At 46.0% G+C, this 12,685-nt stretch overlaps 2 protein-coding genes across 3 annotated transcripts in view; one reads left to right on the forward strand and one right to left on the reverse strand.

Moving 5' to 3' along the window:
• TOE1 (target of EGR1, member 1 (nuclear)) overlaps positions 1–4,772 on the forward strand; it is a 5,956-nt gene extending 1,184 nt beyond the window's left edge. The window contains exons 2-6 of the mRNA XM_009287463.2: positions 32–174; positions 357–515; positions 856–1,115; positions 2,545–2,716; positions 3,820–4,772. Of these exons, the coding sequence (XP_009285738.2) occupies positions 32–174; positions 357–515; positions 856–1,115; positions 2,545–2,716; positions 3,820–4,620 (1,535 nt within the window). The 3' untranslated portion in view covers positions 4,621–4,772. The remainder of the gene's footprint in view (positions 1–31; positions 175–356; positions 516–855; positions 1,116–2,544; positions 2,717–3,819) is intronic.
• A 3,448-nt stretch (positions 4,773–8,220) lies between these two features.
• Positions 8,221–12,685, reverse strand: part of TESK2 (testis-specific kinase 2) — a 78,036-nt gene continuing 73,571 nt past the window's right edge. For both annotated transcript variants that reach the window (XM_009287301.2, XM_009287300.2), the window contains one exon: positions 8,221–11,319. In XM_009287301.2, the coding sequence (XP_009285576.1) occupies positions 10,307–11,319 (1,013 nt within the window). In that variant the 3' untranslated portion in view covers positions 8,221–10,306. The remainder of the gene's footprint in view (positions 11,320–12,685) is intronic.

The following is a 12,685-nucleotide window of genomic DNA, read 5'->3' on the forward strand; positions in this document are numbered from 1 at the left end:
GCCGCGGCCGAGGGAGGGGGGGGGTTGCCAGGGCAGGAGCCGTCAGCTCCCGTTCTCCTGCCGCCCAGGTGCATCGAAGAGCGCTACAAGGCCGTCTGCAGCGCGGCCAGGACCCGCTCCGTCCTGTCCCTTGGCGTCGCGTGTTTCAAGCGGCTCCTCGAGAAGAGAGGGTGGGTGCAGGGGCGGAGGAGCGGCCGTTTCCTCTTGTTCCCGCCTGCCGAGGGAGCAGCGGGCTCCGGGGCTCCGCTGGGAGATGGGACTCAACCCACCCGTGCTCCGTGGGTTGGCCCCTGGCTTTTTCGGGAGCTCCCTGTGACAGGTATCCCTGTATTGCTTTGCACGCTCTCCTCCTGCAGTCCGAGAACACGTACCTCTGCCAGATTTACAACCTGACGCTCCTCTGCATGGAGGATTATATTGTCGAACCCCAGTCGGTGCAGTTCCTGGTGCAGCACGGCTTTGACTTCAACAAGCAGTACTCCCAGGGGATTCCTTACCACAAGGGCAACGACAAGGTACAAAACAACTCTCTTTCTGACACCTCAGCTGGCTCTGCTCCAGGTTTCTGGGGAGGCTGCCGGCTTCCCCCGGTCCTGGCATCTCCCTCGCAGCTGCTGAGTGAAGATGGGCTCATGCTGGGGTCTCGAGTGCAGCATTATCCCTTTCACCTCCCTGCTGTTTCATATCCAGGCTGCCACTTGTTGCAGTTGCTTTTCCAAATATTTGGGCCTCTGTTTGGTGAGAGCAAGAAATAGCTGTAGGCAGTACTCTGCTACAGCAGGCTCTGAGGACTTCCCGGGGTGGTGGTGGCAAGTCAAGGCGCTAAGGCTCGTTGACTAATCCTCCTTCTTGCAGGGCAATGAGAACCAGAGCCAGAGCGTTCGGACTTTTTTTCTGGAGCTCATACGAGCAAAGAAGCCTCTCGTTCTCCATAACGGCCTGATCGATCTGGTCTTCCTGTACCAGTGCTTCTATGCTCACCTCCCAGACAGCCTCGGCACCTTCACCGCTGACCTCTCAGAAATGTTTCCAGCAGGAATATACGACACCAAATACGCTTCAGAGTTTGAGACTCGCTTTGTAGCATCCTACTTGGAGTATGCTTACAAGAAGTGGTGAGCGGCGCTCTGGTATTTAAAGCTTACGGGAGGAAAGGCAAAGGGAGCGTCAGTGGTTTGTTTGTTTGTTTTTCCAGGCAAGGGGGTTGGCTCCTTGTGTTATCCCAGTGAGTGAAGAAAGGTGCTTTTCAGGTAACTCTGCCCCGTGCTCTTCCCACTTCTAGGACGGGCGCTGAGTGCATAAGGGTGCGTGTGGTAATACGCCTTAACTGTTCGGTGAGCAGCTGCTGAAAGAGGATTTCTGGCAGCAGTTTTGACCACAGAGTGATCTGATCTAACTGAAAAATAATGGATGCACTGCATGGCCCTGGTCCAGCAGGGCCGCAGCAGGAACACACACAGAAGAGAGACCCTAAAACTCAGACAGCAAACGAAAACAGGGCTGTGCCTGCAGGGTCTGCTAGTTATAACTTGGTTTTGTAAGGGATGGTGCAGTTAAAGGGTGAGTGCTCCCTGCACCTCCCGACGCTGACCAGCTCTGTCACGTGTCCGGCACATGACACTCGTGTGGCCAGCTACAACTCCCATCACTTTCCTTCCAAGCAAAGGTTGTGCTCTTGTTCCAGGGTGTTCTGTCTTGCTTCCTGCCCCCAGCTCTTTGTGGATATCTTCCAGGCAGACGCAGGCTAGAAGCAGAGTTGTCTGTCCACTTCACCTATCAGTCTGGTCCCTGGTTCTGCACTCCCCACACAACCTAAACAAGCCCCTGGCAGCGATACAGCCCCTTGAATCTCCACTAAACTGAAGTCACGTTCTGTGCAGAGGAGAAATGGTATTTTTAGTGACTGTTTTATATCAGGAAATGCCATTTTGACAGGTCTGAAAACATTCAAGATGGCTGCTCTCAAACATGAGGATGCTTTGTTTTGACGGGATAAAAATACTTTTTAAACTGACCTCTTAAATGTTTTAACCAACAATTCTAGTTACACGGAGCTTTCCAAAGGTTTTCGGCCTTTTAGACAGCTCCTGGGACAAAACAGTTCTTTTCTCACGAGATAGAAAATGTTTGTTGTCTGCATTGCCCAGGTTCGACCTGTCTGGGCGGTGGCTGCTGGATGCTCTACATGATACCTCGTTTTGGGGCATTTCTTCTTTGTCCGTTAACGTTATTAAGACTAACACATATCTTAATGCCTTTAATATTTAAAACCAAGCTACGTGTCCCCTTCCCCCATAGCTTCACCAGAGACACTGTTGTCCCTGCCTGTATGTTGGCATAAGAGAAACCAACCTTTAAATCGGCACAGAAGCAACTGCTTACTAAAGCTATTCTCCTGGGACTGAGTTTCTGTCGAGCTGGCTAGAGCTCAACAGCAGGAAACTAGTAGAGTTGAGACTTGTGGAGAGCAGCGTTGTTTGCACCCGCTCCATGCCGTGGTACCTTCAGTGAGTTAACTGCAGTAACTGTGTGCTCTTGTTCCAGCAAGCGGGAGAACTGCAAGCTGAAGGACTCCAGCGGCCAGCACCTCACTGTTGAGTTCTGCAGCTACCCTGCCAACATGTCCCGTTACATTGACTATCGCCACTGCTCTCTGGAAGAAGAAAGCCACAGCGTGGGAGCGGGAAATAAAGTGCCCGTCTGTGAGAAATTTTCGGTAAGTAACGTGAATCCCTGCTTCCTTCCTGGCTCCCTGATAAGAGCCACATGTGGCCAGAGCAGGAAGTGGTAGGAAAGCACCTGGGAACTTCCCCTTGCTTGCTTCACAGTACAAGGAAGATTTTCAAGCTTCAGGTGGCTTCATGACGGAAAGGGCAATAGCATGCTCTGTTTGGAGGCGGTGAATTCCACAGGCTACATTAGACACAAAGATTCAGAAACAGATTATAGGGCCCTAAATAGTGGGATGGTATGAGATACAGTACCCATTGCTGTCTTGGGAGGGCTGTAAGTTCTAAATTAGTTTGTCTTGTCCTCTGAGCAAGAAATGCTACCTCTCCCCTCCCCCATATCTTGATTAGATATAAGAAAATATTACTCGTCTGCAGCTTCTGGGACTGTAGTACAGTATGATTCACAGCATCTCGGGTCCTCGTGCTGCTACAGCAGTAAACAAAGAGCCCATCTGATCGGATCATAAGTGGTTTCAGATGCTTCAGGGAGAAAAGGAGCTCTTCCAGATGTTGCACGTTACTGTCACAGAACAACACAGGTTGGGTAAACCTCTGGAAGTTTCTCATCCAACCACCAACTCAGTGTCGCTCAGAGCCTTGTTTGGTGAATTTTGAAAATCTCTAAGGACAGAGATTACAAAACCCCTCCAAGCCCCTGTTCCAGAGTTTGACCACTCATTGTGAAAAATGTTTTTCTATATATCTAGTCAGAACTTCCCCTGACTTGTTACCACTTCACCTTTCCCTGTGCTCCCCTCAGAGGAGTTTAGCTCCATCTTTTCTATAACCTTTGCTTTAGGTAGCTGCAGATAGCAACTAGATATCCCCTTAGCCTCATCTTCTCCAGGCAGAACAAACCCACCTTCCTTGGCCTTCTCTTCATACAGTGTGTGCTGCATCTTGACAGCCCCCTGCTGCGCTCACTGCAGTTGGTCAATGCCTTTCTTGTGTGTTGTGGGACTGTAACTGGGCACAGTGCTCCCAATACAGTCTCACAAGCCCTCAGTAGAGGGGAATAATTGGCTCTGCTCTGTGTTCGCTGCTCTGACCAGGAGGCTGGTGGCTACAGACCTCTCTTTCTCCCTAGGCCTATGGCTGGTGTCCAAAAGGGGTGAAGTGTCCACAGTCTCATAACATTGACCTCATAATTGATGAGGATGACAAGCTTTGGGAGGAGAAGCGGAAGAAACGGAAGCACAAATGGAAGCGTCGGAAGAACACAGGAGAGCCTGCAAAGGCATTTGAGCAGGAAAGCTCAGGGAAAGAAGTGGAGCTAGCTCAGAATGGGGAGGAGGGACCACCACGAAAACAGAGCTGCTTTGAGCCTGCAGCTGCTACAGAGGTGGCAGAGATCACACCCAACAGTGAGGGCAGGCCACTGGAGGAGAACTCCATGGACACGGAACCAGAGGTCAGCTCAGACACCAGTGCACAACGGGAAGAGTATCTGGGGAGCACTGAAGGAACTGCTGCCCCGGTAGCAGCTGCTGTGAGCCCTTCAGCCACGGGAAATGCCTCTGACAGTGACCAAGTGGAGGGGAAGTCAGAGGTTCCCGATGGGGTGGGCTCAGTCAATCACCCAGACATCCCCAAGACTGAAGCAGCATGTGCTGCAGAAGAGCAAAAGGAAACCCATGGTCCACCGTCACAGGGAGGCACACACCGAGCTGGCTTTGATGCATTCATGACTGGCTACATCATGGCTTACGTCTGGATGCTCAAGAAAGGAAAAAACATGGACACTGGTGCAGAGCCCTGGTTGCCAGACTGCCACAATAAACTGTACCTCAGTGGGAAGTCAGTGCCACTTCAAATAGTGAAGAGCTTGTTTTCTAAATCTTCCAAAGCTCACAGCCAGAAGATGAAGTTGGCCTGGGCCAGTGGATAGAGCTGGAGGACTCCTCCCTGAACTGAGCTTTTTTTTTTCCCCCTCAAGTTTTTAAGTTCTGTATTCCATCAAGAACTGACCAGATGAAGAGCAAATTTCTTATCCCTGTTTTTGTTTTAACTTCTGACCGATTAAATTGCTCTGAATTGGAATTCCCCCTGGTGTTCCTTAGCGGCATGTTGGGCTGTGAAGGCAGGGGTGAGGCTGGAGAAGAGGGATGAAAAGTGCACCACTTCCAACTGCACCCAGGGCTGCAAGTTTCAGTTCTGTGCTCTGCACTCAACATGGGTTTTGAAAAAACAACCTAGGCTTGCCTTTCTGGAAAGGCCATATGCTAGCTACTTTAGCATGGGTTTCACTTCTTGCAGAAGATGAAAAGGGTAATCACTTGATAACAAGAGGAGACAGAGGCCAGAGCTTCCCACTTAACTTCTTGGCATGTTAGAGCCCCAACCTCCTCCCAGATCTTGCCTTTATCCTTACTGCACCTACGGCCTTACTACGTGCTGCCACTTAACCTAGTGGTTTAGGGTGGGATAGACCTTTTCAAAACAACCATGTGCTAAAGGTCAAAGTCTACCTACAAAAACACATCTGAAAGCTCCAGGCTGTTGACCCATACAACCAGCCTGAGAGAAAATGCTATAAACAGTGACTGGAGGAAGATGCGATGCTTCTGCCAGACACCAGATGAAAGCAGGCTAGCTCTTCAGGCAAAGCATACCTTTTTGTCAATGTTTAGTCAAGTGTTACTGCTTTCAGTCACTGCTGGTAGGGTAATTCCCTATAACCCTCATAATTATTTCTTGTCTTTCTAAGGAAGTCAAAAAAGAAAAAAAGCGTTGTGGGTTTGGTTTGTTTTTTTTTTTTTTTTAAAGAGGAGAGACACTGACATCTGAAAGCTCCAGGCTGTTGACCCATACAACCAGCCTGAGAGAAAATGCTATAAACAGTGACTGGAGGAAGATGCGATGCTTCTGCCAGACACCAGATGAAAGCAGGCTAGCTCTTCAGGCAAAGCATACCTTTTTGTCAATGTTTAGTCAAGTGTTACTGCTTTCAGTCACTGCTGGTAGGGTAATTCCCTATAACCCTCATAATTATTTCTTGTCTTTCTAAGGAAGTCAAAAAAGAAAAAAAGCGTTGTGGGTTTGGTTTGGTTTTTTTTTTTTTTTTTAAAAGAGAGACACTGACCATGGTTGGTTTAGAACATGCACCTGGGAGAGCTATCCCACTTCATACTTGTACTTTACCTTAATCTTGGTTACAGCAAACATAGAAAAGACCTTTGCTCCTACAGGAGAGAGGGGAAGGAGAAAGCTTCTCCTCCCAAATGGGCCAGCTGATGCTAGTGCAGGGTAACTGCATGGAGAACCAAGCCACAGCAGGTCTTCAGACTTAGAAGTAAGGGGAGACGCAGTGGGACTTAAAGCCAGATGTGGTCCTCTCAAACTGCACTGCTTCCTGTGCTACCGAAGCCACTCTGTAGGGCTAGAACAGAGCAGCCACAACGGCAAGCTCCCTGCAGGCTGAGTGCTGTCAAAAGCCATCCTGTCTTGTAGGTCACAAGTTACTGCCTACTCTTCAGAGTGCTATAAGGCAGAGCAGAAAAAGTCCTTGAGTCTCATGGATTTAATAGTGTAACACTTCAGTACGATGCAGGAGAGAAGTAACACTGAGTAAGGGTGACAGTTCTCCCTGTTTATAATTCAGCACCGAGTAATAGTGAATATGATCTCAAGACAGGTATTAATGTCATCCATAGCTTAAGTAAGCATTTGAGCCAGCTTTTTTAACCTAGAGTTGCCCTCTTAATCACAAGACTCAGGCCTTGATTTTATTTTTATTTTGAAAGCAAGTTGGGAAAGTTTACAAAACCTGACCAAGAAAAAATTATGAAAATATTTAACTGGATTCATCTTTGGTTACTTCTTATTGCAGTTCCAATAAAACATACACCATTTCTATAGTTCAAAAGAAGTCAGAAGGTCAATCAACATAAAAACAAGACGTGCTTTCTTTACATATTCATAAATATCCACAATATTAGAAAAGTTGTTTTGCAAAGATTTTTTTTCTGGCAGTGTTAACTTACTATTATACACAGGCTACAAACTTCTTCCTAAGCCTTTAATTACAAGTTGAGCTATTTACAGACTGCAAAATATTAAGACGTAAAACTCCTTCATAAATACGAAAATAGATCATCTCGCAAAGATCTTTATACTTAATCAAATATCTGGCTGCCCCTCCTCCCAAAAAAAAGGTTATTTGTTTTGCATAGAAATGTAGTGACATGCAATATAAACAATAGCATTAAGTGCAAACAGGAATTATTCAAGTGTCTTTAGTTGTACTGGCAAAAAATACCAATGCTCTGTTACACATAATACATCAATGCCTCTCCAACTATACTATAGCCCCTTGTCTGCACTGCTTTTGAGGGGCAGCAATTCACATGCATTCTCTTAGTTGCATTTTATCAACCTGCAACCTCAACAAAAATAGCTTATAACAGACATTTAAATGAATTCAACATAGAAAGATTTAAAGTGAATTAAAAATATCTTTGATCTCTTCAGGGAATCTAGCAATGTGTAGAAAGTGTTTTAAAAGAGCAAGAACTGCTCCCATAAGAAAGTCAAAAATCATGATAAAATCCAATCACAATAAAACTTTGTCACATCACTGTAAAACAAGGAGTTTGCTGACCACATGTTCGTATTCATGTTCATCAGTAGCTGTCAGAAAATGGCCCCCGTAGAAAAGCACCCTCAGGTAGGCAGAAAACCTAGGAGTATTTACTAGGTGCAACCTAGATTCAGCTTTACACTACCAAAGGGATGAGACGTAGTGAGTGCCAACTGCATCCATACCCTTGGAAACACTGGGTTTTAGCAAGCACTTAGCTATTTTAAAATGGCCTTTTACTCCAGTTTCATACACATGCCTCTTTTCCCATGCAGACCACGAATCCAGGAAAGGCCTGAGCCGCTATTCGTTGGCATTTCTCTTTCTGACATCTCCACCTCGGTACAAAGAGCTAGAAAAGTTGATAGATGTGCCCTATGCATGTCAGCTGGATGTGCTTAAGAGTGAACATTTAAGAAAATAAAATTTTAGCCATGCTGCTTTGTAAGAGAGCTATTCAGGGCAGGGAAACTTTTAAGAGACAGCGGTGTAAGAAAACAGATGAGGTCACTGTGATGGGTGCCATAGAGGTACCCCAAGCCTGACTGCACAGGCTTTGCAGTGTCAGAGAGGGCAACAAGCTTCATTATGTGGTGTCAGTGCTGACAACTAGGGCTAAAGCAAGCCACAGAGCAGCCAGAGGCGTGCATGGGCTCTCCGACGAGGCTGCAGGCAGTTGTAGGATGCTGGATAGCTTCGTCACAGCCTGGTGATCCAGAAGTAAACTATTCCTTATTATTGCTTGTTTGTCTGAAGTCACACACCTAAATGCATCTTGTGACAACAGAAGCTGGTGCTGATGGTTTCCCTCCCAAAAGATTACAGTGGTATAAAAGATAAAAAGATTAAAAAAAAAAAAGCATGCACCAGGCAGGCAACTAGGTGGCAATTGAGTTCTGCTGACTGTTTCCCTGCCGTCAAAGGAAATTAAACACACACAGTGCCAGCCATACAAGCCACTCTGCACTCTGCAGACACCAGCCCTGCAGACAGGATACACAAGACAGACTACTCTACAGATCAGCACCTTCAAGAGGCAGAGAGGTGTGGGCCAAAAGGGGTGATCTTGGTAAGGATAGGCATCTTCTCTTTCAAACCGCTAACAGCTGCCTAATCTGGCATGGACTGTGCTAAGTAACTCAGCGACACTGGGTTTCTCATTTAATTCTTCACAGCCACTGCAAAGGGATAACTGCTGCTCAGGTTAACACATACTTCACAGGAGGAAGTCATAATTAAAACTCACAGAATAGTTACCTACACCTCTGGAAAGATAAGCATCTCAGCCAAGAAAGAACTAAGGCTTTCTTCTTCATCCTTTCTTTGAGATAGGAAAAGAGTAGGAGTAGTCTTGCTTCTATCAGAGACTAGCTTACATTTTCCATCCTTACAAGAGAGCAGGAAGAGAGTTTAACAGGCTACCGGGATGAAATTCTGGACTCCACTGCATCACCATCTGCTCAGCAGGCATGTAATGCATACCTCGGTTAGGAATGATAATACAGGTTAAAAAAAAAAAATTAAGAAATCCCATGTTGTTGGGACAACGATAGTGGAAAAGGGCAGGATGTTGCCAAATGTCATCACAGAACAAGCTTTCCTGTACATCGCATCCTAGAGCTGGGATCTCTGATGCTGGTTCCACACGTACCTGCTGGTGGAGGGAAGAAAAAAAACAAAAAAAGAAGATCATCCTATTCAGTGACAGGAGAAGCCGATGAAGACAACAGCTTCTTTCTGTAGAAGAAAAAAAAATTAATTTGAAACAAGCTAATTTTTTTCAGTTTGACTATTCAAAGCCCTTCTGTGAGTCTACTGTCTATCCTCTCCAAGAGCACTTGTGTGGCTGCAACACTGCTGGCAACTTCCCCTGAGCAGGGGATTCCTGTCCTCTATCAAGCAGCCTGGTTTTAAATAAGGAGCCATCATTACTGCAGTGATATCAATGAGATGGGATATCGTTCCAGAGAGGGAGGCAAATATGACCCTTCTAGCTTAGTGGTAATAGTCAACTGTGATGTAGATATTGTATTTAACCAACTATTCTGCAGAAACACATCATGATGTCTGTCCATTCAGCTCTTCAGAGATAAGAGCCCACCCCTGCAAAAAGCTCAGTACAACTGGTACTTTCACTGGCAGTTTCTCCAGAAGCCCAGAAATGACAATGCCTGGAATATGGCTCTCCTCTTGCGCCCTGGGAAAATCTTCCACATTTGGGTTGAGGTCCATGAAAAGCTGTGCAAGGAGGAGAGCGGGGCTTACCACATCCTGCTTCCCTGCGCTTATGTATTACACATCATTACCAAATCCCAAGGGAAAATGAAACAGCAGGGAACAGATTCTTCTTGTTAATTGCAAAGTAGTTGTCATGTGACTCAGCCTGCAGATCGCGACCAGCATGAGGGGTTTTGTTTTTGCTGGTTTTGAAAGAAGAGCTTGTTTAATGCTGCAACAGCATTCACAGCAGCTCTGGGACCAGAGAGCATTCCTATCTGCTCAACATAGCTCTGAAAGATCTCTGTGCCTGTTTCTAAAACAGAGGTTGCGACTCACATGCACTGCTGCAGAATGTTAATGCAAAATCTGCAGTGGTTTAGAGCAGCTGGTCAGTCAGGGGAAGAGGGAAAACCTAAGGGTCACTCTTTCTACCTGACATGGAGCTTAAGGCCTTGAAATGCTCCATCCTGGAATCCAGGTCAAACTGTTTACACTGTGCCTGTTCTGGCTGCTGCCTCTTGGAAGGACTGTGGGGCCCACATGGCCATTCTGGCTGGAGCAGTTCCCCCTCCTAATGCAAATCAGGGAAGGGAATAAGCACAGTTTGAAATAAAGTTAAAATAATCAGTCTCTCCAGAGGCTATCTGTTTGACAGCCAGTTTCTACCATCTGCTGAGTCTCTTTCGAATGTGAAGCCCAGCACTATAGAAAAACAGAGTTTAAGCGACTGGGAACAACTGTTCCCTCAAGGACATGTTCAGTTTGAGCCCCCTCTTCATATGTCACAAGTTGACTGCGTGCTGCCACTTGCTGAGATGTTGGAGAAGGTCTGAGGCAAAGGGGCAGGATTGTCCCCATCCTGCTCCCTGAAGGGCCATGCCTCTCTCTTCAGCTCGGTGGAAGGACTAACACTGAACAGAGGCTTTGCAGACTCTAACGGAGTATTTTTCAGTAGGTCATCTTCCACCTCCATCTCTTCAGAAGGGAGACAACCTGCAAACACTTGTGAGGAGCCATGTCCCTCAGAGTTCACTGAATTCTCAACTGGGAGCTTTTTGTAAGATAGTGGCTCAGGCTGGGCCAGCACTAATGGTTGATTACATGCTGGATCTCCACACATGTTCTCAATAGGGCAAAACCCATTTTCTTCCTGGGCCACTGGCCCATCTGAACAGTCCATATCCTCTTCTTGTCCTGGTACAGGAAGAAATTCTGCCCTGTGAGGCTTGGCTTGAAAGGGGGGAATCTCTGACACACCATATTTACTGCTACTCAGCAGTTTTTGCCGAACCTCTGCACCTAGCTGGGTTGGGTCACAGCCGCTGACAGTTGAAGACAGTCCCCCAAACAGGCCATATTCCTTGTGTGGCAATTCAGGAGAGAGTGGAAGTGACCTGCATCTCCTCCCAGGAAGAAGGGAAAATTCTTGCCAGTCTGTGCTATACGCCTGCCGGAACTGGGACTGGCTGGCTTTCAGGCCTCCACCTGCCTCTGGAGAATGCAAGTCAAACACAAGGGAGATCACAGACTTGCTTGGCATGTCAAAGAATTTGATCTTCCCCCCCTTGAGGTCCTCCCGTGCACTGAAGGGATTTACTTTCCGGCCTAACCCTTTGTTTGGTGTATAGTAGGGGTCCTGCACATTTATCTTCCTGGAAGGCTTGCGGGAGAATATATCCGACTGGCTGCGTGACAACCAGATATTCCGACGCGGACGGGGTGACTTGGGTGGGATCTTATCATCCAGGGAACTCAAACGTTTTACTCCTGGTCCTTTTTCAATTGACCCTGAGTAGAAGAAAAGAAATACTCTTAGCTTAAAGGAGCTATATGCCTGCATGTCTGCTCACTCACAGAGCCTTCATGACAACTTTAAAGAAAAAGCTGCATTTCTGATGTTCCAAAGTATCTCCCATAAGCACGTTTGCTCATTCCTTACAAGTTCCTGCACAAACACAAGGACACCATTCCCTTCTCCTTAGTGTATTATTGGTTTCAAATGTGGAGATTTGGCAGCCCTGTCCACAGGACCTTTTAAATCTACAACAGTCAAAACTACATTTAAAAATATTCTCTCCTCTTTACTCATGCCTCAGGCTAATTAAAAGCCATCTTTAAGACTTGAGGAAATGCAAATTCAGTTAATGCCATCTTACTACCCTAGGCAGTGAAACTGGACTGCTTCTTTATCATTTTGTGATAAAATTTGCCACCCATATTATGGGGGATGCTAATTTGGCAAAACAATATTGTCTTCAGAAAAAACAAAGGAAAGGAAACTACAAAAATTTGGCAGGAATGAAGAAGTCTTTTCTTGTTTTATCCCAAACTCTGTATTTTAGGGTCCCTTCAAACCTCCTCGCTGCCAGTACACTGACACAGCAGAGATGGCACAGGGTGGTCTTGGAGAAGAACAATTTGCATGTTTCTAGATTTATCATCCTGGCTTCCAGCAGAGGTTGCCCAAGATCAGTTGATGATACTGACCATAAAAGAGAACAAGTACAAAACATAGCTGCCAAAGGAATTGGGACTTTTTCACCCTGATGGGAAAAGTCTAAGACCAAAATAAATGCCCCTCCTGATACCATGAAGAGTTTAAATCATTCCATCCCAGCCTTCATTCAGTACATTATCCAACACAGAAACTAGAGATATATGAGAGGTTGACTCTAATGAATAGGGAGTTAAAAAGTTGTACATATGCATGTGTGTGTATTTATTTGTGCACATACACACACATGTATATATATAAATGAAAGCTGTATGACTAGAACAGGATGGGAAAATTGTAGTTGTTTAGGAAAAGATGCTAACTCCTTGAGTGTTTGGAACATGCATCTGCCACTGGCTCTCAAGGTGCCTCTGAAGAGCTGTGGTAGAGTAATAACAAACAGATATAAAGAAGTGATATCTCCTTTTGATTACCATTTCCAGAATAAGCACATACGGATTTCCACTTTTCCCTTTAAATACTGCCACCATTTAGACTGTAGTCACTCCACCTAGGAAAGACTATGCAAGTCGAAGAACAGCATGTAACAAACTTCTCCAAGAAGATGCAAATCTGAGATGTACTCCAAAGGGAGAATACCAGGAAAATGAAAGATATGGGGGGGGGGGGAAAAAAAGCCAAAAAAAAAAAAAAAAAAAA

The sequence above is a fragment of the Aptenodytes forsteri genome, unplaced genomic scaffold (genome assembly GCF_000699145.1).
Source record: "Aptenodytes forsteri isolate BGI_AS27 unplaced genomic scaffold, ASM69914v1 Scaffold119, whole genome shotgun sequence".
Taxonomy (NCBI): Eukaryota; Metazoa; Chordata; class Aves; order Sphenisciformes; family Spheniscidae; genus Aptenodytes; species Aptenodytes forsteri.